This window comes from Alexandromys fortis, unplaced genomic scaffold, assembly GCF_014885135.2.
Source record: "Alexandromys fortis isolate MF-2015 unplaced genomic scaffold, M_Fortis_MF-2015_v1.1 scaffold_45, whole genome shotgun sequence".
NCBI classification, from domain to species: domain Eukaryota; kingdom Metazoa; phylum Chordata; class Mammalia; order Rodentia; family Cricetidae; genus Alexandromys; species Alexandromys fortis.
The window spans coordinates 4,863,508-4,890,903 of NW_026067926.1; the positions used below are offsets into that span (position 1 = coordinate 4,863,508).

Below are 27,396 nucleotides of genomic sequence, written 5' to 3' on the forward strand. Positions count from 1 at the left end.
CCCCTCCCCCTACCCCTCTCCCCCTCCCTCTCCAATCCAAAGAGCAGTCATGGTTCCCTGCCCTGTGGAAAATCCATGGACCTCCCTGCCTCTGCCTCTTGAGTACTGGAATTAAAGATGTGTGCCTACATACAAAACTAAGAAAAGTTTTGCAAAGTATATACAAGGCTAGGTGTAGGGACACATGCCTGCAATCCTTGTCTATGTCAGGCCGAGGTAGGAGGACTATGAGTTGTCAGACCAACCTGTGTCACCTAGAGAGACTGTTTCAAAAAAGAAAACACGAAGCTTATCATTTCTTTTTATGGCTTAGTTCTCAATTTTGATTTGCTTCTTTTAAGGTCTGAGAGCAGCTCCCACAGGGCCATGGTGGCCCTCTTTATGGGGGGCACTGCTATCTTGAGACAAAACTAATCCTCTTATCATTTCCCTCTTGTACCCACAATTCCTCTTATCTCTTGTCGGAACCTCTGATGTGACTTATTCGTTGTGGTGACTTAGACCCTCATTTCCCCAAATGTTACATTTGCCCATTTACTGTGAGAAACAGGATAGGCGAGTACTGTGACAAGATGGATTAGCTGAGTGCCAAGCATTGCCCCCACCCTCCGTCAGTGCAGCCGTTTGCGGCTTTTCTGGAGGTTGCTATTGTTGACAGGTCCTGCCCCGAGGGCTGTCTTATCATGTGTTCATGGTCCAGGTCAGTACATTTTCTTCCTCTGTTACTTCGTCCCATTTATAAGAAAACATTTTGCCTTCTGGGGCGTCCCTGTGCCCGAGACTGCCTGAGTTCTCCTCCTAACGATTGGTCCTCCTTCCACTGGGTGGTTCAGCCCCCAAATCCCTTCTTAGCAGCTACACTTCAGGCTGTCTCTAGCAGTTGGCGCTATGGGTTGGCTTCTCTAGAGAAGAGGTTGAGTTGCAAGGAGTTATTAGAGAATGCTTTCAGGCTCCATATTTCTGGGTGGAGAAAAAGAAACAGGACTGCACAGAGTCAGGTTATAGGGCCGTCATGGCAGGGCCACAGCTAGGCTTGCTGGGAGCTCTGGGATGACCTTGCGCTGGCCACTCACTGTTAGCTGCTCTAGGGATGTGGGATCCTGGGCAAAGCACTCTCAAAAGCAACAGCAGGAGCTGGAGAGGACAGGAAGGATGGTCAAGTTATTTAGCTTTGCAAGGAAGTAGACTTGAGACTTTGTGCCACGCATTCCTTCGAGTGAGTGTGCCCTTGGCATGTACTCGGAAGAAACTTTTCCCACCAAGAAGGCTAATGTGCATCACCCCCACATTTGCTCACCATTCTCCCCCTGGCAGGAAAGTGGGGGTAAAGGATGCACGTTGTGATTAAGTACCCTTAGCTCCCGAGTAGATCCCAGCCGGACTGAAAGAGGCAGCCTCTCTCTCCTATGAGGCATGCAGCAGGAGGTGCCCTTTGAACAAAACTCTAGAAGATGGGCTCTAGTCAATGAAAATCCATCCTGGTGTATTGCTTGGCCAGAGCTAGAGAAACAGAAGACTAGACTGAGACCTTTCCAGGTTCACCCTAAAAATCTTGGCACAGCCTGGCTTTCAGTAGGCGCTGCTTGCTGTTTGGTGAAGGGCTGGATGCCCTGCGGCAAGGAGATTGCTTTTTCTCTCATAAGAGTGGAAACCCACTTTATTATAGTGTTTTCTCTGTCTTCGAGAAATTATTTTTCATAATTTATAGTTTCCTAAAATTCTCCCCTCCACCTGTGTTAAAAATGCAAGTTCTGGCCCCGCAGTGGTGGCTCACATCGTTAATCCCAGCACTCAGGAGGCAGACACAGGTGGATCTCTTAGTTGGAACTCAGCCTTGCCTACAGAGTGAGTTCCTAGACAACCAGGGCTACACAGAGAAACCCTGTTTGGGGAAAGTGTGTGTGTGTGCACGTGTGTGTTTGTGTGTTTCAAGAGGGTAAAGTCTATGTTTGTCTCATATACCCTCATGTCCTCAGCATCCCAGAGGCTGGCTTCAAGCGAATTTTTGTTGTACGAGTGAATGTGACGGGGAGGGAGGATTATTTCAGGAAAACGAAGGAGCAATAATCATTTTCTAATAGTGACTCATTGTTTTTGGGCCACTCTTGGCCCTTTCCCGTCGAAAACACGCATGAGTAAAGTGCACTGGCAAGGCTGTTAGCGTTGTTGATGTAACAATATTTTAATGCCACTATTTAGGGAATTCTGGGGTTGTCTATGGTCCCCCAGTGATGTTGCTGCTTGCATTTGGAGGCCCTCTCCCCTCTGTGCTCTTGTTCTGTCCCCAGTGTTTCCCCACCAATAAACGAAGAGCCTTGAGTGAAGCGGCACTCTGATCGTTCCTGCAGACCCCCCCCCCCCCCCACACACACACGGTATAAATTTTCACACTCTACAGTGGAGTAGTTTCCGTTTGTGCCGCGTTTTTTCAGGGTCTGCTGAAGCCTTGAAACATCTGGCTGCCCCAAATCTGGGAAGCAGCCTTGCAGCGCACCCTGGCGGCCATTTAGAGGGACGGGCGGCGCCAGCCTTTCCCGGTGGCCTGTGGTCCTTCCTGATCTTCTGCCTCCAGGATTCTAAACTGTTGGAAGTTGGACAGATTCCAGCCTGGGCTACCGGGAGGATCGGCAGACCCCTGCCCTGGGTAATGGAGAAGACCCCCGTCAAAAGCAAAAATGGTAAATGTCTAAATAGGAAAAGGTGATGCCTTGGATTCCCAGCCTGCCTAGGTCTGCCTCTCCTGTAAAAGGGCGGTCACACTCGGGAATCCCTCACTATTGTTTGTTCATCAAGCTAGAACGCGATTCTCTTTTTTTAGTGGACATCTCCGTAAGTTTCGACAAGTATATACCACTCTTAACCCCTGCCACAATCAAGTGAGGAAACGTGTTCACCTCCCTGCCCTTTCTCCACCCAGATTTCTTGTACTTTCAATGTTTTCTAAAATTTTGCTTCTTCCAGGGAGAATGGCTAAACGTGGAATCATGTATAGAAATTTTTTAGTGATTCCTTTCACTCTGCTGTCTTTAAATTTTTAAAAATTCTATTTGTGTGTGGGGTGTGGTGGGAGTCAGTTCTCTCTTCCATGTGGATACTGGAGACTGAAATCAGGATGCTAGGCTTAGCTGCAAGCACCTTTACCTGCTGAGCCATCTTGTCCACACCACTGCTAGCTTATGAAACAAGATTACTTTATTAGTAACACATTTATTTTATTAGCAGCACTAATATTATTACTGTATTAGTAGCACATTTAATTTATAAGCTTCAGTTCTCCAACTGAAGTCGTTAGAGCTGTCCAGCAAGGACACTGGCTTTGAGGACAGCCATGAGCCTCCTGGGGAAGCCCGTCTCAACATGATCCTGGACACACCACAATCACACAGACTCGGCCAAGGCCTGGTGAATGTCAGAGCACCACTGGCCCGTGTGTGGAATGGTGCATTTTCTCCCAGATGCTATGTCCCCAGGGCTGTGACACGCTTGAGTGACTGCTGTCTGCTCTTCCTTCCTCACCTCCATGCCACACAGCAGCTGGCATGGAGATTTTATTTAAAACAATGACAACCTGATCATGTCCAGTTTCAATTACTTCCAAGATTTCCTTAAGGTAAACCTGGCGGGCAGGCCATCTCCCATCAGCTGCCCGGTGCTGCTCCTTCGTGTCCCCATCGACGGGGGCAGGAACCAGTCTTCCTGTCTTAGAACCTTGATTCTATTTGCCCCCTCACATCCAGCTTGTTGGTTCTCTCACCTTGATCCATATTTACTCCTTCAGGGAAACCTGGTCCCTATCCCTATGTGAAACCTAGGTTCCCTGTTGTCTAACCTCAGAGCGTTCTGCCTTCCTATTTAGCGTCTAATTTGTGTTTACACAACTGACTGACAGCTGTGTTCTTTACCAGCTGTAAGACCCACAAGGGCAGTGAGCCCATCTAGTTCACTGTAGTAAACCCAGGGCCAGAGTACACGGTTTGCATCAATAAACATTTGTCAAGTGAACGGAAGATAATAACTGATTGAAGCACCCGTGATGTACTACACTGTACAGTAGCCCTGTAACTGTCCCATCTCACTTCCACACCCTTTACAACACGCATTTTCTCGAAGGAAATTAAGACTAGGATGACCACGTAAGTGCCCCCAAAGTCTAGTTTCAGAACTCCACAGCACCGCTGCCTCGCCGTTGTCTTGAGAAATGACTGAAACAAGTTCCTCTTGTTCTGTTAGAAAAAGGAGCCAGCTTGAAGGCCAAGGTGTCCGTCCACAGCTTGAAGAAAATGAGGCAGACCAAACTCACCGTGGGCAGCCTGGGATTGGGGCTGATCATCATCCAGAATGGACCTTACCTCCAGATCAGTCACCTCATCAATAAAGGGGCTGCAGCCACTGACGGGGTACTCCAGCCAGGTGACTGTGGTCCTCACTCACCTCCTTCCCACCTGCCTTCAGGGGGTCAGCATGAGGATGTGACATTGTCTGAGTTTCAGTTGCTACCACTTGTATGCTCATCAGTTACTCGCTATTCATTTGGTTTTTAGTAACACTCTAGGCAGGCGTGTTCTCACTCTCTTCCTTTGCAAGCGAGGAAACTGGAGCTTAGTGGCAGAGCCTTCCTTTCCAGGGCCAGGTTCACTTTCATCCGGTAAGTGGGAGGCAAACAGACCGGGAGTCACTCCCCAGGTCATGACTGTGCATCAAGATCCCTTCTTTCCTGGAAGGTGCTAATCACAGCTAACAAGGAGACCTGTGATCTCCTTTCACCTTCTCCATAGCCCCAGGAGTTTATTCTGCACTAAATTACTGTGCAACTATGTAGCTACCTAGGAGCTTGTCGGCTTATACCTGGGAGTCGGAATTTAAAACTCTCCCTCTCAGATCCCAAGGCCAAGGCTTTCATCAAGATCAGCTAACTTCTGAGGTCTCTGGGGGGATGCATTTTCTCTCTAATGCAAGACATGGTTCCCCATATCAGCTTTGGGCCCTGGTGCTAGCCGTGGGGGAGACACAGTGGGATGAAATCACGAGAGGGAAAATCACTCCAGGCCATTTGTTCCGGGATGTGTCACTTTCTGTGACCTTGGCAAAGTCAATCTTTGCAGCCTCAGTGACTTCATTTCTACACTGGGAGAATCTCGTCTCCGTTCTAGGTTGTTGGGATGTGGTAAAATATCGTGAAGAGCTTTGAAAACAAGTACTCTAGAGATATTCTTATGGCTTCTATATGGCTAGTTGTCTTCTAGAGATGAGCTTTTCTGCACATATGTGTGTGAGGAGTATATAGAGCCACAGACTGATGTTGGGGGGGGGTCCTCCTTGATCATTCTCTACCTCATATATATAGCATAAGGATTGTGGACAAAGGTAAGATTTGAATCCATGACCTCCTAGAAAACCCATGCCATATTGCCAATGGCCTAACCAGCAGAAGTGTAATTTCTTTTTTTTTTCCTCTTTGTTTTTTTGTTTGTTTGTTTTTTTGCTTTTTTTGACAATGGGATTTCTCTGTGTCTCTGTGTAGCTAGCCTGCCTCTCCTGGAAAGAAGTGAGATTTCAATGCAGATATTCTGGGCACCAAATCTCTTCATGAAAACCAGTTACTATTCAGTGTCTAGGTTTCAAAATCTGCTTTTCTGTCATTTTTGACAGCGATCAAGGGATTTGCTATTTCCTTGACACCCACCAACCCTATTATTTCTCATTCACGTGTTCTAAAGTTCTTTGTCTTTGGTGTTTTATCTTGATTTGCTAATTTGGCATTAGTTTTCTGTGGTTGTCTGATGTACAAAGTCTTAAGACACGACTACAGCTTTAAAATATTAATACAGCTTTGACAGTGGACAGCAGCCATGTGGTGGCTTCATACATTTAGTTAGCCATACCGACGCTCATTCATTCATTCATTCTGCATTTCCTTAATTCTTTCCATGTCCAGGTCCCGAGCTTCCTAACAGTGGAGAGCTAAACGAATGTGATCCTAACCACACAAGATGCATATATAGCTTCCATCCTAGTTGGAAGGAACAGAGACAAAGAAAACCTATCTTCCAGCAGTGGTGCGGCTGCTGCATAGTTGATTTAATACAGGCAGTCTAAACAGGCTTACACAGTGTCATTCCTACAGCCTATTAAAGCAGGAGAAAAAGATGCATTATGAGGTTATTGTTCATAAATACCAAATTGGTGTTGATGAAAGGCAGTGTTAATATCTCCTGCCAGAGCAATCACGTTCCTGCCCCAACACATTTGGCTTAAAGCCAGAATGGTCAGGGAATTGAGCTGTTTAATTTCTATTCTCTTGATAAAAGTCACCTTCTTACAACAATTAAGCAGAATGTCAAGCCATAGTTTTCATCTATAAACACCCTTTTAACATGAGACCCATGAGCTCATCCTAAGAGGGTAACTTTGTTACTGTCATTAACCGCAGCAGGAAGAGCAGCCGTTTCAACAGCACAGGCTGCAGGTAGCTCTGAGAGAAACCTTGCTTCATTCTGAAGCTAGTCTCAGTATAGCTTTTGTTTTTGTTTGCCTTGCTTTTTGAGACAGAGTCTCACTGTGTAGCCCAGGCTGGCCTTGAACTGTCCCTCTTCCTGCCTCAGCCCTTTCCGTTGTGGTTTTGTTTTTTGTTTTTGCGAGGCAGTGTTTCCATGTTTCCACGGAAACATGTGTCCATACAAGTGAATAATTGGTCCCTTTAGTTTTCATTTTGGGGACCTAGGTTTTTGTTGCTAGGGTATTTATCTCTTTCCTCCTGCTGAGTGCCCAGAAGCCCTCTGGTCGACCATCACAATTCCCCACACAGAGTGTTTTACACGAGGGGGTCCTGCTCTCAGTATTCTGAACCAATTCTGCAGGTTGTGGTGGGATATGCTGAAGAGGTAGAGGCAAGAGGAGCACAAGTTTAGATTCCTTGGAATCAACACAGTTTCTGCATTACATGTCATAAGCATAATCCACACAAGCTAATTATCTAATGTTCCATACACTTATTCTGTCAATTTTCTTTAGGACGGGGCAGAAACTCCAAGAGAAGCCTCATGCTTAATTCAGGTTATTTGCTGTGGAGGGCTTGGCGATCCCAGGCAATCAGAATGGAAAGTGGCTTACTTTTTACTAGTTATAGCCACTCATTTGACAGTGGTTAGTATCTTAAATCTAAATGGTTTGGGTTTAAAATGGTTTTAGCCTTTTACCAGAGGCGCTAAAAACTTCAGAAATGTCTCAAAAATACTATTAAATGCCTATTAAAAATTAGGGAAGACATCTTTATCATGCAGAGAACATTCAATACTGGAGGAGAATGTCCTTAGTAAATTAAGATGGAAGCCAGGCTTTGGTCAGAATAAACCATTATATAAATCCATAAACTATTTCAATAAAGCCACTGATCAGTATGGCTCTTTTCAACCCATTATCTTTTTTTTTTTTTTTTTTTAAATATTTATTTATTTACTATGTATACAATAGTCTGTCTACATGTATGCCTTCAGGCCAGAAGAGGGCACCAGACTTCATTACAGATGGTTGTGAGCCACCATGTGGTTGCTGGGAATTGAACTCAGGACCTTTGGAAGAGCAGGCAATGCTCTTAACCACTGAGCCATCTCTCCAGCCCACAACCCATTATCTTAATTGAACTGTTTTTCCTTTTTCAGGTGATGTTCTGGTTAGTGTTGGACATGCCAACGTGTTAGGCTATACCCTCCGTGAATTGTTAAAGCTTTTGCAAAATATCACCATAGGAACAGTGCTACAAATCAAGGTTTACCGAGACTTCATTGACATACCCCAGGAGTGGCAAGATGTGTATGATTTAATCCCCGAGACCAAATTTCCAGTCCCGTAGTAAGTAGTTTACTTTAGAGCGATGCTATGAAACCCAGGCCTGTGACGTGCAGGGTTCTGGTTTAATGTGGGAATCATGAAATGGTACGAACCATGGGAGGAGGGTTGGTGGCACTGCTGTGGCTTAGTCAACTACAGTCTGCAAAGAACAGTCTGCAGGACCTCCTGTGAGGGAATGTTAGTTATAAAGGCAGCTCGGAGTTGGGAGCTCAGTCAGCAGTCAGTGATTGGGTACTCTGTCCCCAAATCTACCGCACTGTCACTGCAGTCTGTCTAGTCAGCCCTAAAGCCCAGGGTGAGATGGACCGGGAACTGGCTTAGTAGGTAAAGAGCTTTCTGTGCCTAGACCCTGGCACCCATGGAAAAGCTGAATGTGGTGGAATATGTCTAACTCCAGAGGTGGCAGGGAGGACAAAAGAGGGCCCTCAGAGCTTGTTGGTCAGCCAGCCAGTCTAGCCCAATTGGTGAGCTGCCAGTTCAGTGAGAGACCCTTTCTCAGAGAGGTGGAGAGCGATTGAGGGATACCTTCCATCAGCCTGTCCTCCATAGGGGCATGCGCACACACAGAACTGAGGATTGCACTTCCTCTTCTCTCTTGCATTAACGTCTGGATCCTTCTCAACAGCAGTTGTACCTGTCTTAGGAACGGTGTCTATTGCTATGATAAAACACCATGACCAAAAGCAATCTGTAGAGGAAATGGTTCCTTTTGCTTATACTGCCACATCATAGTCCGTCGTTCAAAGGAAGTCAGGGCAGGAACTGAAGAAGAGGACATAGAGGAATGCTGCTTACTGGCTTTCGCAGTTTGCTTATACCATCTAGAACATCTGCCCAGGGGTGGCACCACCCACAGTGGGCTAGGCCCTCCCATACCAAGGCTTATGGAGACATTTTCCTCAATGAGAGACCCTTTTTCCAGATACGTCTAAGTTGGTGTCAAGTTGACGACACCCAGCTAGCACATGCCCTTTTATAAGACTCCCTTCTTAGTGAACACTGACTCCACTCCTCTTCCTGCTCTAATCTGATGAAGAAATCCATAGAGCTCTATTTCCTCAGGAGACACACATCTCAGGCACTCCAACACAGGCTTTGTTTATCTCTTCCCGGATCACCTGCTGCCTTCAGATGGCGGTTCCAATGGAACTTGCCTGTATTTTGCTTGCCCTTTAAGTAGCATCAGACTCTTCACAACTACCCAGTTCTTTTACTCCTGTCCGTGACATACAGTCCCAGTTTTTTGTTTGCTTGTTTGCTCTCTGTAGCTTTGGAACCTCTCTTGGAACTAGCTCTGTAGACCAGGCTGCCCTCGAACTCAGAGATCTGCCTGCCTCTGTCTCCTGAGTGCTGGCTGGGATTAAAGGCTTGTGCCACCGTCACCCGGCCTATTCCCCAGTTTTCTGTGAGATCAGTCTTTCCTCTTTTCCTTTTACCTCTGGGTTCTTCCTCTTGGTGTTTAACTGACTCGAGTTCCTCAAAGCTGTCTTTGGCTCTGCTGTTTCCTAGGCCGTCTTGGTGCCCGTGGTTCCAGTTACTACCCATTCACTGACCACTTGCAGTCTATTATTTCCACTCACCTTAGATCAGCCACATCTCCATTCAGATGTACGCCCCCCCCCATTTATCCTTGAAATCAAAAGCCAGTTGTATTAGTTTATTTTTTCCTCTCTCCATTTATGTGACCAAAAGACATGCCAGAATAACTCTTGATTTCAGAGAGTTTTGTCAATGGTCATTTGTTCTCATGTAACATGGTAATGTTCTCAGAACATGGTAATGGTGAGACATGTGTGGCTGAAGAACTTCACTTCATGATGGCAGAGACCAGGGAAGGGCGAGGGACAGCATCTCTCAGAGAACATTTCCCCAGTGGCCTATTCCCTCCAGTCAGGCTCTACTCCCCAAAGCTTCCAACTCCCCAAATACCACCAGCAGCTTGGACCAACTGCTCAGCCCAGAGCTCTTAGGGTACATTTCATACCCAAACCACAAGCCTATTTAGGATCCCAATGGGATATTCTGCCTAGTTAAGAAGCCTAAATTTTAGGATTATGTTTAATTCTTCTATCTCTTCTATCAGTCCCTCAAACAAGCACTAAGACTTGCCACTATGTGGTATCTCATCACAATACTCACTCTCCCCCCGAGCTACCATTGTTCCAAAGTCACCATTTGATCTCTCTACTCTTGTCCTTGATTCTGGTTCACTTTTTACACAGGATGACCTTTTTTTTTTTTTTTTTGGTTTTTCGAGACAGGGTTTCTCTGTAGCTTTGGTGCGTCCCTGAACTAGCTCTTGTAGACCAGGCTGGCCTCGAACTCCCAGAGATCCGCCTGCCTCTGCCTCCCGAGTGGTGGGATTAAAGGCGTGCGCCACCACCGCCCGGCTAGGATGATCCTTTTTTTATTATTTATTAATTAATTAAAGATTTCTGTCTCTTCCCCACCGCCGCCTCTCCTTTCCCTCCCCCTCCCCCAATCAAGTCCCCCTCCCTAGTCAGCCCAAAGAGCAATCAGGGTTCCCTGCCCTGTGGGAAGTCCAAGGACCACCCACCTCCATGCAGGTCTAGTAAGGTGAGCATCCAAACTGCCTAGGCTCCCACAAAGCCAATACGTGAATAGGATGACCCTTTTATAATGCAAATATGACCATGGCATATTCCAGGTTAAGAACTTTAGAATCTCTTGTTCTTAGGATAAATACCAAAGTCCTTCCGTTTTTAATGCCGCTCTGTGGCCTGGATGGGTACCATTCCAAGTTCATCTCATTAGGCCCTCTCCATCCCCCTAGTTCTTTGGGTTTTCAGCTTTTCACACTCGCTGCTCTTCTGTCTATGCCATGCTTACACTGTCATTCATTTCTACAAGGCTCAGGGTAAGCTTTCTGTGAGGCCTTCTTACAAGGAGTGTTGGTACGGGCAGAACCACCTGTCATCTGTGTTCACAGCACCATCGTCTCTCCACAATGACTCCAATTTTAATTAGATCATCGATGTCATCAGTTGTTGACTGTATTTCTCTAGGAAAATGTAAACTCCATGAAGACGAGAATTGGTCTTGTTTTCTTAAACTTACCATGGAACTTTCTCAGAATGAAGAAGTGACCAACTTCCTAACTAACCCCCTGATATCCTGTCTCTAACGGGAGCACAGGGGCCCTTCTAGAAGAGGTGTGCCATGGGTGCTTAGAACATGAGGCTCTTTCTTCAGTGTTAAATCCAGTGCTTTGTCACAAGAGCAGCTCTTGATCCATAAGGATATCTGTAGCTGTGCATTGCTCAGAAATATGGCCAAAGACCAAGACTAGAAAATGACCTTTAGCTCTAGATTGACAGCTGGGGAGCCTGCGTGGGACTGAACTAGGCCTTTGGTATGTGGGTGACAGTTGTATAGCTTGGTCTGTTTGTGGGGCCCCTGACAATGGGACTAGTATCTATCCCTGGTACATGAGCTGGTTTTTTGGCACCCATTCCCTATGGTAGGATGCATTGCTCAGCCTTGATGCAGAGGGGAGGGGCTTGGTCCAGCCTCAACTTAATGTGCCAGGCTTTGTTTGACTCCCTATGGGAGGCTTTACCCTTTTTGAGGAGTAGATGGGGGTTGGGTTGGGAGGGAGATGGAGGAGGGAGGGGAAACTGTGGTTGGTATGTAAAATGAATAAATTTTTTTTTTTTAAAAAAAAAAGGTTAGGCAGGGCTGGAGAGATGGCTCAGAGGTTAAGAGCATTGCCTGCTCTTCCAAAGGTCCTGAGTTCAATTCCCGGCAACCACATGGTGGCTCACAACCACCATGAAGTCTGGTGCCCTCTTCTGGCCTGCAGACATACACACAGACAGAATATTGTATACATAATAAATAAATAAATAAATATTAAAAAAAAGGTTAGGAAATTATTCACAAACACACACACACACACACGAAAAAGACCTTTACATATTATCCTTACTTCATATGCCCAAACTTGGGTCCCAAGGCTCCGATGTAGCCCACAGGTGTGACTTGCACAGCTCCTCACCTACAAAGAGCAGTGACTTAGCAAGGAAGATGTATGGAAGGTTCAACAGCAGCTAAAATGGTATTTTTTTTCTTTTTTTTTTTTTTTTGGATTTTCGAGACAGGGTTTCTCTGTAGTTTTTGGTACCTGTCCTGGAACCAGGTTGGCCTCGAACTCCCAGAGATCCGCCTGCCTCTGCCTCCCAAGTGCTGGGATTAAAGGCGTGCACCACTGCTGCCCAGCTAGAACAGTATTTCTTGAAATGAGTGGTAGCCATTAAAGGGTTTGTAGGTTTTTAAAAATTATTCTTCTTTTCTGCATATTTCAAAAAATTTAAAAGTATCTGAATTATATGCCAAGTCTGCAAATATTTCATAGAATCAGTATCTTTGATTTCTCCTGAAAAATCAGATGGCCGTGTTCCAGTGTGGGGACAGTGCAGGCCTGAGTGGGAGAGCAGCTGCCCTTCAGATGAAGCAGGCTGGGAGAATATCTTTTTAAAGTCAGTATTTGACTATAATCATATATGACAGTGAACATTTGTTCATTGCTTACTTCATGCTGTGCACTGCAATGAGGTTTCTCTATGTAACTCTGGCTGTCCTAGAGCTACGTGGACCAGGATGGCCTTGAATTTCGATAGATCTGCCTATTTCTGGCGGGATTAAAGGCGTGTGTGCCACCACACCCTGTTCTTGTTGTCACCCTTCTTACCCTCTCTTTAGAAGAAATGAAGACCCCAGACATATGCATAAACTTGCCACAAATGTGGCTATCAAGCACTTAGATATGCAATTAAGGAATTTAAAATTTTCTCCAAATGTAATTTAAAATCAACAGCCACATGCCGAAACCCTCACACTGAAGAGTGTTACTCTTAAGTATTTTATTGTTTCTCTGAGACAGGGTTTCTCTGTAGCTTTGGAGCCTGTCCTGGAACTAGCTCTTGCAGATCAGGCTGTCCTCAAACTCACAGAGATCCCTCTGTCTCTTTCTTGAGCCTGCTGGGATTAAAGGCACGTACCACCATGGCCCAGTAACTCTTAAGTATTTGTATCATACTGAAGAATTTGAAGTCAGAGTATCAAAATTTAAGAACAGCAACTTTTTAGATTGCTGATGCCCCTAAACAATACCATGTACATTCTGAATTCCTTCCTCAATTGGACAAAGGACACTTAAAGACTCTTAGTAACATATATGGGGACAGGGAAGGACAGAGCTAGGAAAGGGTCTTTCAGTCAACAGACTTCAGGGCTGTGTGCACATGGTAAAGGCTACTCCTCTCATCTCTACTCTGTAGAGGTCAATTGTTTCTAGCTAACCCTGAATTGCTGGCTGGACCTTTTTATCATCTAGTGCCAAGTTAATAAGAGCCTAGATATCATGTACCCTTGGCTACTGTCTAACCAAGGATACATACTGAATCTGAAAAAAAAGTTAACACAGATTGTTTTTTACCTCCATTCCTAGGCTGTTCAGGGAGATCTGTGTGTGGCAGAGATAAACAGCTGTAGTCCCGAGATCTTTAAAATCACTTTCACAGACTTTTAAGACTAGCTGTGTGTAATAAAACTCCACTCAATCCCATTATTATTAGAAGAGATAAACTTTAGGAAAAGTTGCTTAAATTCTTTCTTTCTTTTTGGTTTTTCGTGACAGGGTTTCCCTGTGTAACAGTCCTAGCTGTCCTGGAACTAGCTCTTGTAGACCAGGCTAGCCTCGAACTCACAGGGATTCATCTGCCTCTGCCTCCCAAGTGCTGGGATTAAAGGTGTGCCTGGGGAACCTGGGGAAAAGTCGCTTAAACTCTTAGAAAGAGAGCTATAACCACAGGAGCAGGAGCACCAGGATGAATAAGGTCAGGGTTTAACAGCAAAGTGAGATAGCAGAGTCCAAGCATCATCCATGTTTCAACAGTCAAGCCACAGACAGGAGCGAGCTCGAAAAGGAAAGCCTTGAAAACTTGGTTCCAACAGATGTGGGTTAAGAGTGCTGTACAGGGCTGGAGAGATGGCTCAGTGGTTAAGAGCATTGCCTGCTCTTCCAAAGGTCCTGAGTTCAATTCCCAGCAACCACATGGTGGCTCACAACGACCTGCAATGAGATATGGTGCCCTCTTCTAGCCTGCAGGCGTACACGCAGACAGAATATTGTATACATAAAAAAAAAAAAAGTGCTGTACAAGGGCTGGTTGAGTCCTGGCTGCTCTTCCAGAGCTCCTGAGTCCATCTCCCAGCAACCACATGGTGGATCACAACGATCTGTAATGAGATCTGGTGCCTTCTTCTGGTGTGCAAGCATACATTCAAGCAGAGCACTGTATACATAATAAATAAATCTTAAAAAAAAAAGTGCTGTACAAAGCCCTATCTGTGACTCACAACAAAAAGGGAGAGTGGCAGCATGTGCAGTATTGTCTAGGGGAAAAGAAACCTCGGAATTACTTATGGCTAGCATGCTGAAGAGTCTTGAAGCTCACCATCGCCTGACTCCCCTGTAATGGATTATCTTTCGTTATTGCTGTATAACCCATGAGAATAGAGTTCTGGTCTAGAGGGCCAGGTTGAACCTGTCGCTCAAGGCACAATTAAATTAGTTCATCCTTTAAAGCCTCATACGAGTCTAGTCAGTGGTCTGGTTTAAATCTTAATGTTTTCAGCAGGTTTCAGGTGGTGGCTCATGTCTTTAATCCCAGCCCTTGGGAGGAAGAGGCAGGCAGATCTCTGTGAGTTTGAGGCCAGCCTGGTCTACAAGAGCTAGTTCCAGGACAGGCTCCAAAGTTACAGAGAAACCCTGTCTTACCACCCTCCCCCCCCCAAATCTTAACATTTTCTTTTAAAGTAGTGTGAAATAATTTAAGGCAGGAATTATATTTATGATTGGGGAAAAAAATAAAAGGTATTTTAAAATGTGATCCTGAGCCTTTAACAGACATCTCTCCAGGTACTTCTAAAAAGAGAGAAACTTCCCAGCACCTGGGAGGCAGAGGTAGGCAGATCTGAATGTTTTAAGCCAGAGATACGATTGGGTAAGCTCTACAGTAGTGGGGGCAGCCTTGTCAATGAATAAGAAAGTACTGACTTATGTCTATCGATTATCAAAGAAAGCTATAAAATGTTTTGTTAGGCGACTCCTTATCACTCCAGTTCCAGCAGATGTGACTTCAGCTGACATCCATGGACAGCAGAATACACATGGCATACATATATACACGAGGTAAACACTCATACACATAAAATAAATAAACCTAAAAGTATTCAAGCACCCAGAATCCATTTAGTCAACACTTGATGATGCAGAAAGTAATGAAGGTAATTTCTATTTTTAGGTTTTCACAAAAAAGAAAACAATGGCTTTATTTTCAATTTTGTGTGTGTGTGTGTGTGTATGGGTGCGTGCGTGGCTACAGAAGCAAGAAGGTGGCACAGGGTCCCCCAGAAATAGTTACAGGCAGTTGTGAGTTGCCTTATCTGAGCCATCTCTCCAGCCCTAAATATTTTATTTTTTAAATTTACAGGAGAAAGTAGTTTATAAGATTCTGTTAGGGAATTCTGTTAAAACATTAACAATATATTGCATTCACTCTTCATTTCAGCACACCAAAGAAAACAAAGGAGAAGGCAAAAGATGAGCCTTCTGCAAGCAGAGATGACCATGAAGATGTTTTAGATAAAAAACTGAAGTATTACAGATATCCTCGGTCAGTCTGGAATCACCCTGTGAGGACACCGATATCAATCTCCACAGAATGGCATGGATATAAAAAGAAGGACCACACTATTAGTGTTGGTAAAGATGTTAATTGTGATGTAGTAATTCACAAAGACGACAAGACAAAACCAAGGGCCCCTTCTCCATACTGGACAATGGTGGAGCACGACAAAGTCATCTCCTCCTCATCCTCCTCAGCTTCCTCCAACTCAGATGCCTTTTGGCTGGAAGACTGTGCACAGGTTGAGCAGGGTGAAGGTCAGCAGGTATCAAAGTTTGGTTAGGCATTGGTTTGCAAATCTGTGGCCACAGGAATTTTTAAATATCCAATTTTTGTGCCTTACTATGTATAGGTTTGTAGAATTCCTACAGCTCTTCCAGGACAGTAGAAAAAAGCCTTCGTAGACTTTCGTCACTTACTAGCTTAGGACTTCTTCCCTGTGGTCTAGCAGGCTCCACAGATATGTTCCCAGAATCACACCATCATTTACTCAGCTTTTTAACATCAAGTACAAACCCAATCACCAGAACACTGACCACTTGTCTTTTAAGGTGAAGTTTTCTTTGCATGTTTCTGGCCTGGTTGTTTACCTTACAATCCTGTTCCCAACCTTTAAGTGACACTTTTACTTGGAATATTGGGCTGAGAATTATTTAAAGGAGACAAGACTGAAACAGGTGAGCTAGAGACAGAGAGAAAACCACTGTCACAGAGAAGGAAAGTCAGACATAAATGAGGATGTTTCTTAGAAACATACCTTCACAGAGGGGGGCAAAACCCAGACTGTTTGATTGTTGTTAGCCACAAGCGAGCAAGTTTAAACTTGTTTTTATTTTAAAAAGAGACCAATAATCTGGAATTTTTACTTTTAGAGCTGTTTAGCCTCAAAAGTTTCTGAAATTTCTTAATTGGTGGAATTGTTAAACTCAATTATTGTACTACTGTCTTCTTTAAAGCATTGAAACCAAAGATCTCAGCATCTAATAAATAACTGCTGACTGTCTAGAAAGAATGCAAGAAAAAACTTACACACAATGCTTTATTTGTTTTAGGGAAGCTGGGAATAACTATCCATATTTATACTCTTAAGTACTTCATTGAGAAAAATGTCGAATGTTAAATTAAGAGACCTGATACTGATGTGTTTGCTGGTCTGGGTTGAGAAAACACTTGTTAGAGCTCGTCAAGAAAAGGTGTGTGTCCCAAGTTTCCACTTGCAGCCATTGACTTCTTGCCAGAAACAAACTTTTTTGCAGCCTTAAACAAAACACAGAAAGTTAAATCATGCTATTATCAAGTAGTAAACCATGTATTTTGAGTTTAGAAACAAGACATTCTAAGTCCGCAATTCTATAATACAGCTTCATAAGACTATCCATAAATTAATACTGAGATGGTCAGTGTTTTATTCTGAATGTGAACAACATCACGTGTCCAACTAAGCAAGCAGGAGGTCTCCAGATGAGGAGAGTTCTGAAAGGAAAATAATAAAAACCCACTGACAGTCAAAACCAGGACAGAATGGCTGCTACTAGGCTGCACTTTGTTCTGTATGATGATGGCAAAGGCCTGAGTCGACCAAAATACCCTCACTGCTGACAGAAAAGTAAAATTATGTCTTGGGGTTCTTTTTATTTTGGAAGAGGGGCTGTTGGTGGTAGTGTTGAGAGGATGTAGTCCAAGTTGCTTGAAGCTCACAATCTTCTTGCTTTAGCCTACACAATGCTGGAGGGCTCCAGGCATCTGTTACCATGCCTGGCTGCCCTGGTATTCTCCATGTCATTATTTAAAATTCAAAGGTTATATTAAGTGTACTAGCACAGGGCAGGACTAGGTGGAGCAGGAGCTCCTATATTACCCTGGTTAGCTTTTCTGATGCAAGAGAGGTGGTGGAAGTGGGCGAGCAGGGATTCACACAGCCCTTACACATAAGTATACTTTTTAGATTATGTTCAGATGAGTCTGAGGCCAACTGAAATGCAGGCACGGTCAGCATCTACAAATAGCCCGTCTCTTCTACCCCACTGTCAGCACACAATGGGATGCTAAGACACCTACAGTGGAAAAGGGAGTGATATCCTTACTGTGGAGTTCACCTTAGTAGCTTTTTTGATTTTTTTGAGACAGGGTTTCTCTGTGTTGCCCTGATTGTCCTGGAATTTGCTCTGTAGAGCAGGCTGGCCTCAAACTCAGAGATCTACCTGACTCTACTTCTCAAGTACTGGGATCAAAAGCATGCACCACCATGCCTGGTTCTAACAAACAACTCAATCTTGTAGGGAAAAATAATATTTAAGAGGGGACGAGGAAAACTAGCAATAGAAGGTTTTAGGCTGTAGAAAACCATGAGACCCTGCATGGTAAAGGACTGGCAAGGGGCTTCTTGGGGGTGAAGGAGCAGCAAACAGCCATGAAACCTGTGAGGTTGTTTATCTGATTCCTGACCACCAACAGTTTAAGATGGCTCAACCTAAAGGGCATTTCCTTGACTAAGAAGACACATGCACCCACGTTGCTGGGGAGGCTGACTGTGGACATGATGGAAAGAGTTCTCTTGCTCTCCACACTAACACAGGTCCCAGGGAAGCTTATGCAGTTCTTCTGAAAGTGGGTCATTAAGGTTAAGCAATCATTTGCTTACCTTTATGATATCAGCATCAGCCACAGAGTCAATTTGTTGAAGGAAGGTGGGTGGTGGCATATAAGAGCCAGCAACTAGAGCTTGTGACCCAATCTCATTCAGGAGACCCTCTGAAGTCTCCACAGACATCAGGTATCCAGCTTTCAGCTTGTTCCTGTCCAATACAAGGCAGGAATCAGTTTTATATTCTAACAGCAAGATAGTAAACGTACTTGAAACAGGCTAAGAAGAGCCTGCTGTCTTCTTTAGTTCAGCAAGGTCTTCACTCACATCACTAATCATCAGGAAAGCTGTACACAAAACATCGCTCACACTCAACAGGCTGCTTTTTGATTCTGGAGTATAGCTTAGACCTATGTAAAACTTTAAGGTGAGTTTTGATCCTGAAGCAACTTTTAAGTTATGAAAAAGAATGTACTACTTGTTGCTGCCCTTTTTTTTTTTTTTTTTTTTAAATAGGGTTCCTACGTAGCCTTGTCTGGCACTCACTATGGCTGCCTGCCTCTTCTGCTCAAGCATTAAAGGTGTGCACTTCATGTCTGGCTATGATTACATTTTTATTTAGTTATTTTTATTTTTTCCAGGCATTTATAATAAGGAAAAATATTTACTCTTAATGCACCACCCACTTGACTGACAATTACACACCCACACAGCACCAGATCCCATTTCTCCACCAGATTTATCTCAGTGAGGGAAGGGTATGATGAAGAGAGCAGGTAGGAAAGTATGGTACAATATGATGACTTCTATGCCCTATGGCTTAAATACGGATGGACACAAAAGCTTCATTTTTTTAATAAAACAGACAAGCTCAATTCACAATTATGCCATAAAGAAATTGCTATTCCTTATAAACATCTTCAAAAGGCAACTGAATTATCTATACTGGAAATGAATTATTGGGGGTAAAGGTACTTGCTGCCAGACATAATGACCCAAACTCAGTCCCTGAAACCCACACAGCGGAAGGAGGGAACAACTCCACGTTATCTTCTGACCTCCACACACGTGAATGGCATGGTGAGTCCATGCATACAAAAAGGAAAAACAGATGGGGCTGGAGAAATGGCTCAGTGGTTAAGAATACTTGTTGCTCTTGCAGAGGAAATGAATTTGGCTTCCAGCACCCACAAAATGGTTCACAACCACTGGATCCAGGGGATCCAACACCCTCTCCTGACTTGAGGGCATCAGGCATGCATGTTACGCATATACATGCAGGTAAAAACTCATACACATAAAATAAAAAAAATTAAATATAAAAAAAGAACCATCAGAAGGAAAACAAGGGTCATTTCTGTAGTGCTGGGAATAGAATGTCCTGTACATGCAAGGCAAGTCTCCAAGTCTCCACCACTAAATTACAGCCTTTCCTTTCTAATACTATTCTTTACTTTTCTTTCTTTTTTTTAAAATTTTATTTATTTATTTATTTTATTTATTTATTTTATTTTTTTTTTTATTATGTATACAATATTCTTTCTACGGGTATGCCTGCAGGCCAGAAGAGGGCACCAGACCTCATTACAGATGGTTGTGAGCCACCATGTGGTTGCCGGGAATTGAACTCAGGACCTTTTGAAGAGCAGGCAATGCTCTTAACCGCTGAGCCATCTCTCCAGCCCTATTCTTTACTTTTCAATTCTTTTTTTTTTTGTTTTTTTGTTTTTTGTTTTTTTCGAGACAGGGTTTCTTTGTAGCTTTGGAGCTTGGCCTGGAACTAGCTCTTGTAGACCAAGCTGGTCTCTAACTCACAGAGATCTGCCTGCCTCTGCCTCCTGAGTGCCGGGATTAAAGGCATGTGCCGCCACCACCTGGCCTACTTTGCAATTCTTATGAGTAGACAGTATTGTCTTTTTAATCAGCTTTTAAGTAACTGAAGCATAACATACATAATATAGAAACTTACTTGGCAGCTTGGACATCTGCACTGGAAAGGTTTCCTTGAGCAACTGCTTTAACTTGGTTGTAGGCAGCCTTGATAACCTATGGTACACAAGTGAAAACCGGTCATCAGTGGACAGAGCCTGGGGCTCCCAAGGTAATCAGTGTGCCTGTAGTGAGGCAAAAACACAAGAGGAAAGTCTAGTATCCACTGTGAATTTTGTGGTCACCATGTGCTCCTTAAAGTCCCTGTCCATACAGAGTTGAGAGATTCATGTGAAATGCTCTCCTGATGCTCCTAGGTCTGAACCCAGGCCCAGCTGTGTGCTCCTCTGAGAGCATTTGGGACACTGCACAGTGAACAGACATGGCTACTGGCGCTGGGCCTGAAGGGATCCAGCTCCTTCTGTTCCTGCTTACTGCATCTTAATCCAGAGGAACTCCTTCACTACACCTTCCTTTCTACGACGAACTGAAATTGAGCCAAAAGAAAACCTTTTCCTTTAGATGCTGACTCTGTCACAGCAATGAGAAATGACGCCGCACTTATACACACATACATAAAATATAAAGACACAACTGATAAGACTTCACACAGCCAAGCTTCTTACAAACCTTGAGTGGCATAGGCGGAACCTGGCTGAAGAGGTTGCCTCCTCCTCGAGAAGATAGCACAGACTCCATGTTATTGTTATTTACTAGGAACATATGCAAGCATTAACTTGACAAGCTTGCACATGCTCACCAAATATATTAGGATCTGATCCAGGATTTTTTTCTACCTCAATCCTGACCATTCTGGACCTGTGGCTTATTCTCTGTAACCACGTAAGTTCAAGATTTTGATTTCCCTTCCATATCTGTTACCCATTTCCATGGCCGTTACAACCCAGACTTGAACATAACCTAGAACGGCCAAGGTTACACAATTCCCTGAGTCTCCAATTCCAAAGCCCTGGCCTTACCCTCCTACTTTATCAAGATCTCTAATGCCTCAATTTGCCCACTTCCTTCCAATTTGTCAGGCTTTTCCAAATGGCCCACATTCACAAACCATCCCTTCAGTAACTCTTGACAATCTTTTCAACTTCTGACCTTCTTCCTTGCTCTAACTTGCCCACTTTCATGACCCCGACCCGGCATGAATCCTATCACCTACCTCCTTTGTTTTCCTATTAGGAAAGTAAATGCCAACGAAGAAACCAAACCCTGACATGCTGCAGGTATTCCCTGCTTTAAACCATTCACTTCCCCAAGTCTCATACTTTCAAGTTCTCTTACCCTCCATGTGTGACTTAGTACTGCCTTCCAACATTAGCTTTTGTTGCTGAACTAAAATGTCCTGTGTTCTAGATTATACTTGCTCTCTTCCCAAATTTGAACCATTTGTTATTTTCTAATTTCTGTATCTGCCCAAATATACCCTTATATTTCTTCAACCTTTCATTCTTTTGCACTCAATACCATTTTCTCTTCTCTTTCTCTTGCTATTCCTTCCATACCTGCATCGTGTTGCTTCCTAGAACCTCAACTAGTTTTCTTTTCCTTTTTTTTTCTTTTTTCGAGACAAGAATTCATGTAGCCCAGGAATGGCCCAGAATTTACCATTGACCTTGAACTTTTGATCTTTCTGCCTAGTACTGGGATAAAAAGTACTGGTTTATAGGCATGAGCCACCACACCCAGTTTATGTGATGATGCTAAACCAAGGGCCGCATATGTTATAAGAAAGCACTCTACTAGTTGAGCCACACCCTAGCCTTCTTACTAACACCATATTTACAATGAAGACCCATAAATATGCATCTTAGACTTGACCACTTCCGGGTTCTGAAATACAGATGTCAGAAACACACGTCTAAGCAGAACCATAGTATGCATTTCCCCTTCCTGTAATCATTAATATACATTTCAAAAAGTTTTACCTATAACAGATTATCCAATGATATCATACCATAGAGATCCTTGACAAGCCATGGTATTAGGACATTTCACATTTAACTAAAAGACAAGGCAATGGGAGAAAGGCTCTGGAAGTTATGAGCTTGTACTTACATCACCAGCAGCTGCAGCTTGGGAAATAGTGTAGATTCCAAAGAGCCCAGAATCTGAGTAGTTGGCATTAAATGCAGAAACCTAAAATATAATGGAACTTTATAATATTTTTCCTGGTAGAAGAGATCACAATTTTCCCAATGTGGACACCTATGTCTTATAAGCAAGACAAATAATAACTTACTCGATCTGGTGAGGGCTGACAAGTTCTACATAAATTACCCTTTTCAAAACTGCAAAGATTTACAAAGTTTTGTGTCACTTAAACCTTCCTAAAACAACTGCTCATCTTCCTCTTTTGGGCTACTCCAAGGTTCTCTTGATGACTAAGGGCAGTACAAACATAATTACAGCACACAATATGGTCAAGGGACAAAGACTACAACGTGTGATAGACTTGATTTCTTTATTCTGCTGTTGGTACCAACAACTGTCTCACCAGTTTACCTTACTTCTCCTATAAACAAAGGCAAAGGTTTAGATACAAATTTTGCCTAATGGCCATAGATTTCAAAATTTAAGTCAAAAGATATGTTACAGTGGGGGAGAGGTTATTCCACAGGAAATGAAAGGCTCTTGATTCATTTTGGGTTAAGAAAAATCAAGTTTAATCGAGGAAGACCTCCCTGAAAATCCTGGCTACAAACAAACAAACCTAAAAGAACTACAAGAAACTGCTCAAACATGTAACAAAACCAAAAAAAAAAAAAAAAAATCTTTGACTGACTTGTGTACAATGACCAATCAATCTATACTTGTACTAATACAGATATGTAGTTACTTTTAAAAGTTTATATATTTTCAGAGCAAAGGGACCAGGCACCAATGAAAATGATGGCCCAGATGATCCAGCATCCAGAACAGCTTCCAGGCTGATGACTGAGATGATCTAGCTTCACAAAACACTACAGCCAAGACTTAACACTTAACAATTTTCTTAAATTTTTTTCAGGGTCCCCCAAAGAGACTAGCACCCCTAATCAGCAGAAAGTAGTCTAAAAAACTATGCCCATGTTCCCAAAATAATGGTTATAAATGTTTGTTTTCATTTAACAGGAGGTTAGTTATAAATTGCTACTTGTCATAGTCAGTCTCTCTAGAAGAAAGGGGAATATGATATAAAAATGATCAGAAAAAAGGGTAGATTACTGAAGATACTTTAACCAAAAAACAAATGTTAATCTCAAAATACTTTACACTGATATGGATCTTAGTTTATTGATAAAAATTTAAAGTTAATTTTGTTATGTATATTTCTACTCTTGTTCAAATTATTGTGCTTATACAGCTCAATTAAAAATGTAATGTATAATTAAGAAATACAGATTTACAAAAATACAGTTAATTATCTAAATAATAGTCAAACTTATAGTCATGTTAGGTTTTGTAGATACACAAAGATATATTTCAGATGGAAAGATAATCTTCAAACATTTCAAAGCTCTGCAGAATATAGCATTTAAAATGTTTTGAGACATGTCTGCTCCTGACAGCACCAATGTACTCCAGAAAAGACAACGGGCATCAAAGAAACTCTGTATGGAGTTTATTTTCTTTATGGAAAAAACTAGCCATGTGAGAAAGAAACTGCCCTTGCTTCAACTACTGATGGTTACTGTCCAAACTGGACCAGCAGGACACAAGAAAGGAGACTGCCAAGCTTTGCCAAGACAAGGTGTAGGGCCCTGGTCTGCCCTTATTCCTGGGGTGCATCTCGAGGACAATTTCTGGTCAACATGATCTAGCATTCAGCCCTTATTCCTGGGGCGCATACAGTTTCTAGTCAGATGACTAGCATTCTCTTAGTTCCTGTATTTCCCCTGGCCTGCCTGGTTAAGTTCCTGTATTTTCCCCTGCCCGCCCGGTGATTAGCTGCAGGGCATTCATTCCATTGTTGATATGGTAATTTCCCACCTGCCTGGGCGGGGTCCTAGTGCTGCAGTTAGGTAGAAAAGGACCTTCCCAAGTCTGAATAAACGGCATTCGCTTGATCTCCTATAGAATGACCCTGGTCTCTCTGTGTGTTCTGTTCAATCTCCAGGCCTTGCCCGATTCGCGTTCAGTACAGTGGCACGCGAACTGTACCGAGGGTGTAACACCAAAACCAGGTGTTACAACAAGGTAGGACAGTCATTCAAAATTCCCTGCTTCACAGAAGAATCTGTCAGCTATGCAAGGTTCATAAGCCAAAAATGGATGCCCCAACGTTGTAGAGGAACCCTGCGTACTGTTCAGGCAGCCAACTGTTTCTGTCATTTCTTACATTTTTAGAAGTCGCTTGCTTACACTTCCTGTTTACTCAAGTAATATTTCCCTTCTCAAGGCTTTGATGGGATTGAAGACTAGATGGTTAGTTATAGATCTCTCAAATCTTAGCTAAGGACTTATTATTATTATTTTTTTTTTCAAGACAGGTTTTCTCTATGTAACAGCCCTGGCTGTCCTGGATCTCACTTTGTAGATCAGGCTAGTCTCAAACTCACTGAGATCCAACTGCTTCTGCCTCCCAAGTGCTGGGAATAAAGGCTTGTGTGCTACCATCTATTGGCTAGCTAAGGACATATTAAGTACAAAACTTTAGATTCTTCAGGAGAGGACAGCTAATGGAGTAATCTGTATAAATTTGACATTGAATATTTCTTACTTAATAATAGTTTTTGTATGTAGTCTCATTTTTCTTTAGGTTATTATTACCTTTTTTCCCCTTCTGGACAATACCCGACAATAATTCTTACTGTATATATTTTTATTATGTAAACGTTTTCCTCTTAATTAGACAAAAGGGGGAAAATGTTACAGGAATCCTGTCACTGGTCTGCTAGCCTATCTAATATCTCACCTAAGTTGTTAAGAAATACAGACTTTTGGATTCTTGAAACAGTTTTACTAATTCATGTCCCTGTGAATGCAGCCTGAAAAGCCCACATTTCAAACTGTGTTCTAGATGATTCTTATGCACAATGAAGTTTGAAAACCATTGGTTTAGTCTATGTAAAGCATAAAAAGAAATATACTTTAAGTTTAATTGTAATTCTAAAACAATCCTGGACACACTTCAAACTTCTGGCTCAATTCTGAACAAAAGTCCTAATCTGATGTTCTAACGTAAGAACACCAGTAACATACATGGTGAAAACTGACACATCAAGAAAATAATGATGAACCAAGGGAAAGGAAACCTACAGGAGGTTAAATTTAAGGCAAAGGATTTCAAACTGTGTTCCAGGGAACCCAAAGGCTCCACACAGAAGATTCATAGGGTTTCATAGTTAGTCTTCAAAATTTCTTTAAAAGCTAAAATGCTTGTTTTGTGCATCATAACTTGGAAAGCATATACAAAAGGTTCCTACCACTCAAATGTTAAACAGAGGGGCAAAACCATGAGCTGTCATGTGACTGAGGACTTTACTGATGCACAGACCTACATGTGCTGCGCACTACACTAGAGACTGACCGACGTTCAGTCCTACCACCTGAAGTACATTTCTCTTGCTCTGTCTCTTTCCTTCTTTAGGAGAGGGTGTCATGCAGTCGGGGCTGGCCTCAGACTCGTTACCTATATGGGCCTGCCTGACTCCTCTTCCTACCATCTCGACATCTTGTGTTCTAGGGTCACAAATGTGCAACACCCTACTCAGCTAAATACTCGGCTGACATTTCACAATTTCTTTTTCTTTCTCACTTGAGGCAGGGTCTTAGTATGTAGTGTAGGCTAGCCTTGATCCCTTGATCTTCCTGCCTCACCTTCCAAGAGATTGCAAGTGTATGCTACCATGCCTGACTGATATTTCATACATTCCTGATGCAAATATCACATTATGAAAGCATTCTCCTGCCATGAAAATGTCAAAAGTTAACATAGCATGATGGTACACACACTTATTATCCTTCTATTTGGTAGGTAGAGGCAAGAATATTAGGTGGTCAAGGCCATCTTCAGTTACATAGCAAGTTTTGAGACCAGTATGGGATACATGAGACCATGTCCCCCCCCCCCCCCAAAAAAAAACCTCACCAAAACGTTATCATGAGCCTTCTGGTTTTTTTTTTAAACATTAAAAAAATTATTTATTATGTATACAGTGTTCTGTCTGCATGTATGCCTACACACCAGAAGAGGGTGCCAGATCTTATTACAGATGGTTGTGAGTCACCATGTGGTTGTTGGGACCTCTGGGAGAGCAGCCAGTGCTCTTAACCGCTGAGCTATGTCTCTGGGCTACTTTAAAACATTTTTTTAAAAAATCATTTATTGCCGGGTGGTGGTGGCACATGCCTTTAATCCCAGCACTTGGGAGGCAGAGGCAGGTGGATCCCTGTGAGTTTGAGGCCAGCCTGGTCTACAAGAGCTAGTTCCAGGACAGGAACCAAAAAGCTATGGAGAAACCCTGTCTCGAAAAATCAAAAAAAAAAAAAAAATCATTTATTTATCCTTATCTTATGTACATTGATGTTTTTCCTACATGTATGCCTGTTTGAGGGTATCAGATCCCCTAGAACTGGAGTTACAGACAGCTGTGAATTGCCATGGAGGTGCTAGGAATTGAACCCAGGTCCTCTTAGTAGCCGGTGATCTTAACCACTGAGTTATCTCTCAGGCCCTGAGCCTTCTGTTCTTACTGTCATCATTCTTATAAATTTAATCTCAAGCTGGAGGGCTATGTCTGTAAACAATTCATTGTTTTTTTACACCCCTCCTCCCTCACCTTGTATGGAAAACAAAGATCAGCAAAACTGAGAAAGCAGTCTCAGGAACAGGAACAGAAAGAAAGATAAGAATTAGAATCTAGGGAAATAAGGAAAATGAAGTCTTTCTTTTATAAGCATTTTTGTTCTTTATATAAGTACTGTATTTTTATGTAACTGTGGTGTGGGAGAATTGTCTGTATTTTGTCAATTATGTTTTAAATAAATGCTGATTGGCCAGGCAGGAAGTATAGGCAGGTCAACCAGACAGGAAGTAGAGACGGGGCGATGAGAACAGGAGTATTCTGGGAAGAAGGAAGCTCTTCCCCCAGTTCTGCACAGACTACCGAAGAAGCAAGATGTGAGCTACCCCGCTGAGGAAGGTACTGAGCCATGTGGCTAACATAGATAAGAATAATGGGTTGATATAAGTTATAAGAGCTAATAAGTAGCCTGAGCTAATGGGCCAATCAGTTTTATAACTTATGGAGATCTCTGTGTGATTTTCTCTGGGACTAAATGGCTGGGGGACTGGGTGGGACAGAAACTCCAACAAGCCCGGCCCTC

General features: G+C 43.0%; 2 protein-coding genes across 2 annotated transcripts in view; one reads left to right on the forward strand and one right to left on the reverse strand.

The window, feature by feature from the left end:
• The first annotated feature begins 2,439 nt into the window (after positions 1 to 2,439).
• Positions 2,440 to 16,218, forward strand: Pdzd9 (PDZ domain containing 9). The gene is made up of 4 exons (XM_050143213.1): positions 2,440 to 2,678; positions 4,231 to 4,410; positions 7,659 to 7,848; positions 15,444 to 16,218. Exons 1-4 carry the CDS (start codon positions 2,648 to 2,650, stop codon positions 15,841 to 15,843), a joined length of 801 nt encoding a protein of 266 aa, XP_049999170.1. The 5' UTR covers positions 2,440 to 2,647; the 3' UTR covers positions 15,844 to 16,218.
• Positions 16,219 to 16,585: 367 nt separating this feature from the next.
• Positions 16,586 to 27,396, reverse strand: part of Uqcrc2 (ubiquinol-cytochrome c reductase core protein 2) — a 30,741-nt gene continuing 19,930 nt past the window's right edge. The window contains exons 11-14 of the mRNA XM_050143212.1: positions 22,144 to 22,224; positions 20,114 to 20,190; positions 18,202 to 18,355; positions 16,586 to 16,817 (exon numbers count right to left, since the gene is read on the reverse strand). Of these exons, the coding sequence (XP_049999169.1) occupies positions 16,734 to 16,817; positions 18,202 to 18,355; positions 20,114 to 20,190; positions 22,144 to 22,224 (396 nt within the window). The 3' untranslated portion in view covers positions 16,586 to 16,733. The remainder of the gene's footprint in view (positions 16,818 to 18,201; positions 18,356 to 20,113; positions 20,191 to 22,143; positions 22,225 to 27,396) is intronic.

Bases quoted from the DNA above. Each gene is read 5' to 3' on its own strand.
- Pdzd9 (XM_050143213.1), top strand. From the start codon at position 2,648: ATGGAGAAGACCCCCGTCAAAAGCAAAAATG. The intron at 2,679-4,230 runs GTAAATGTCTAA...TTGTTCTGTTAG, and splicing joins CCCCGTCAAAAGCAAAAATG to AAAAAGGAGCCAGCTTGAAG. The intron at 4,411-7,658 runs GTGACTGTGGTC...TTCCTTTTTCAG, and splicing joins TGACGGGGTACTCCAGCCAG to GTGATGTTCTGGTTAGTGTT.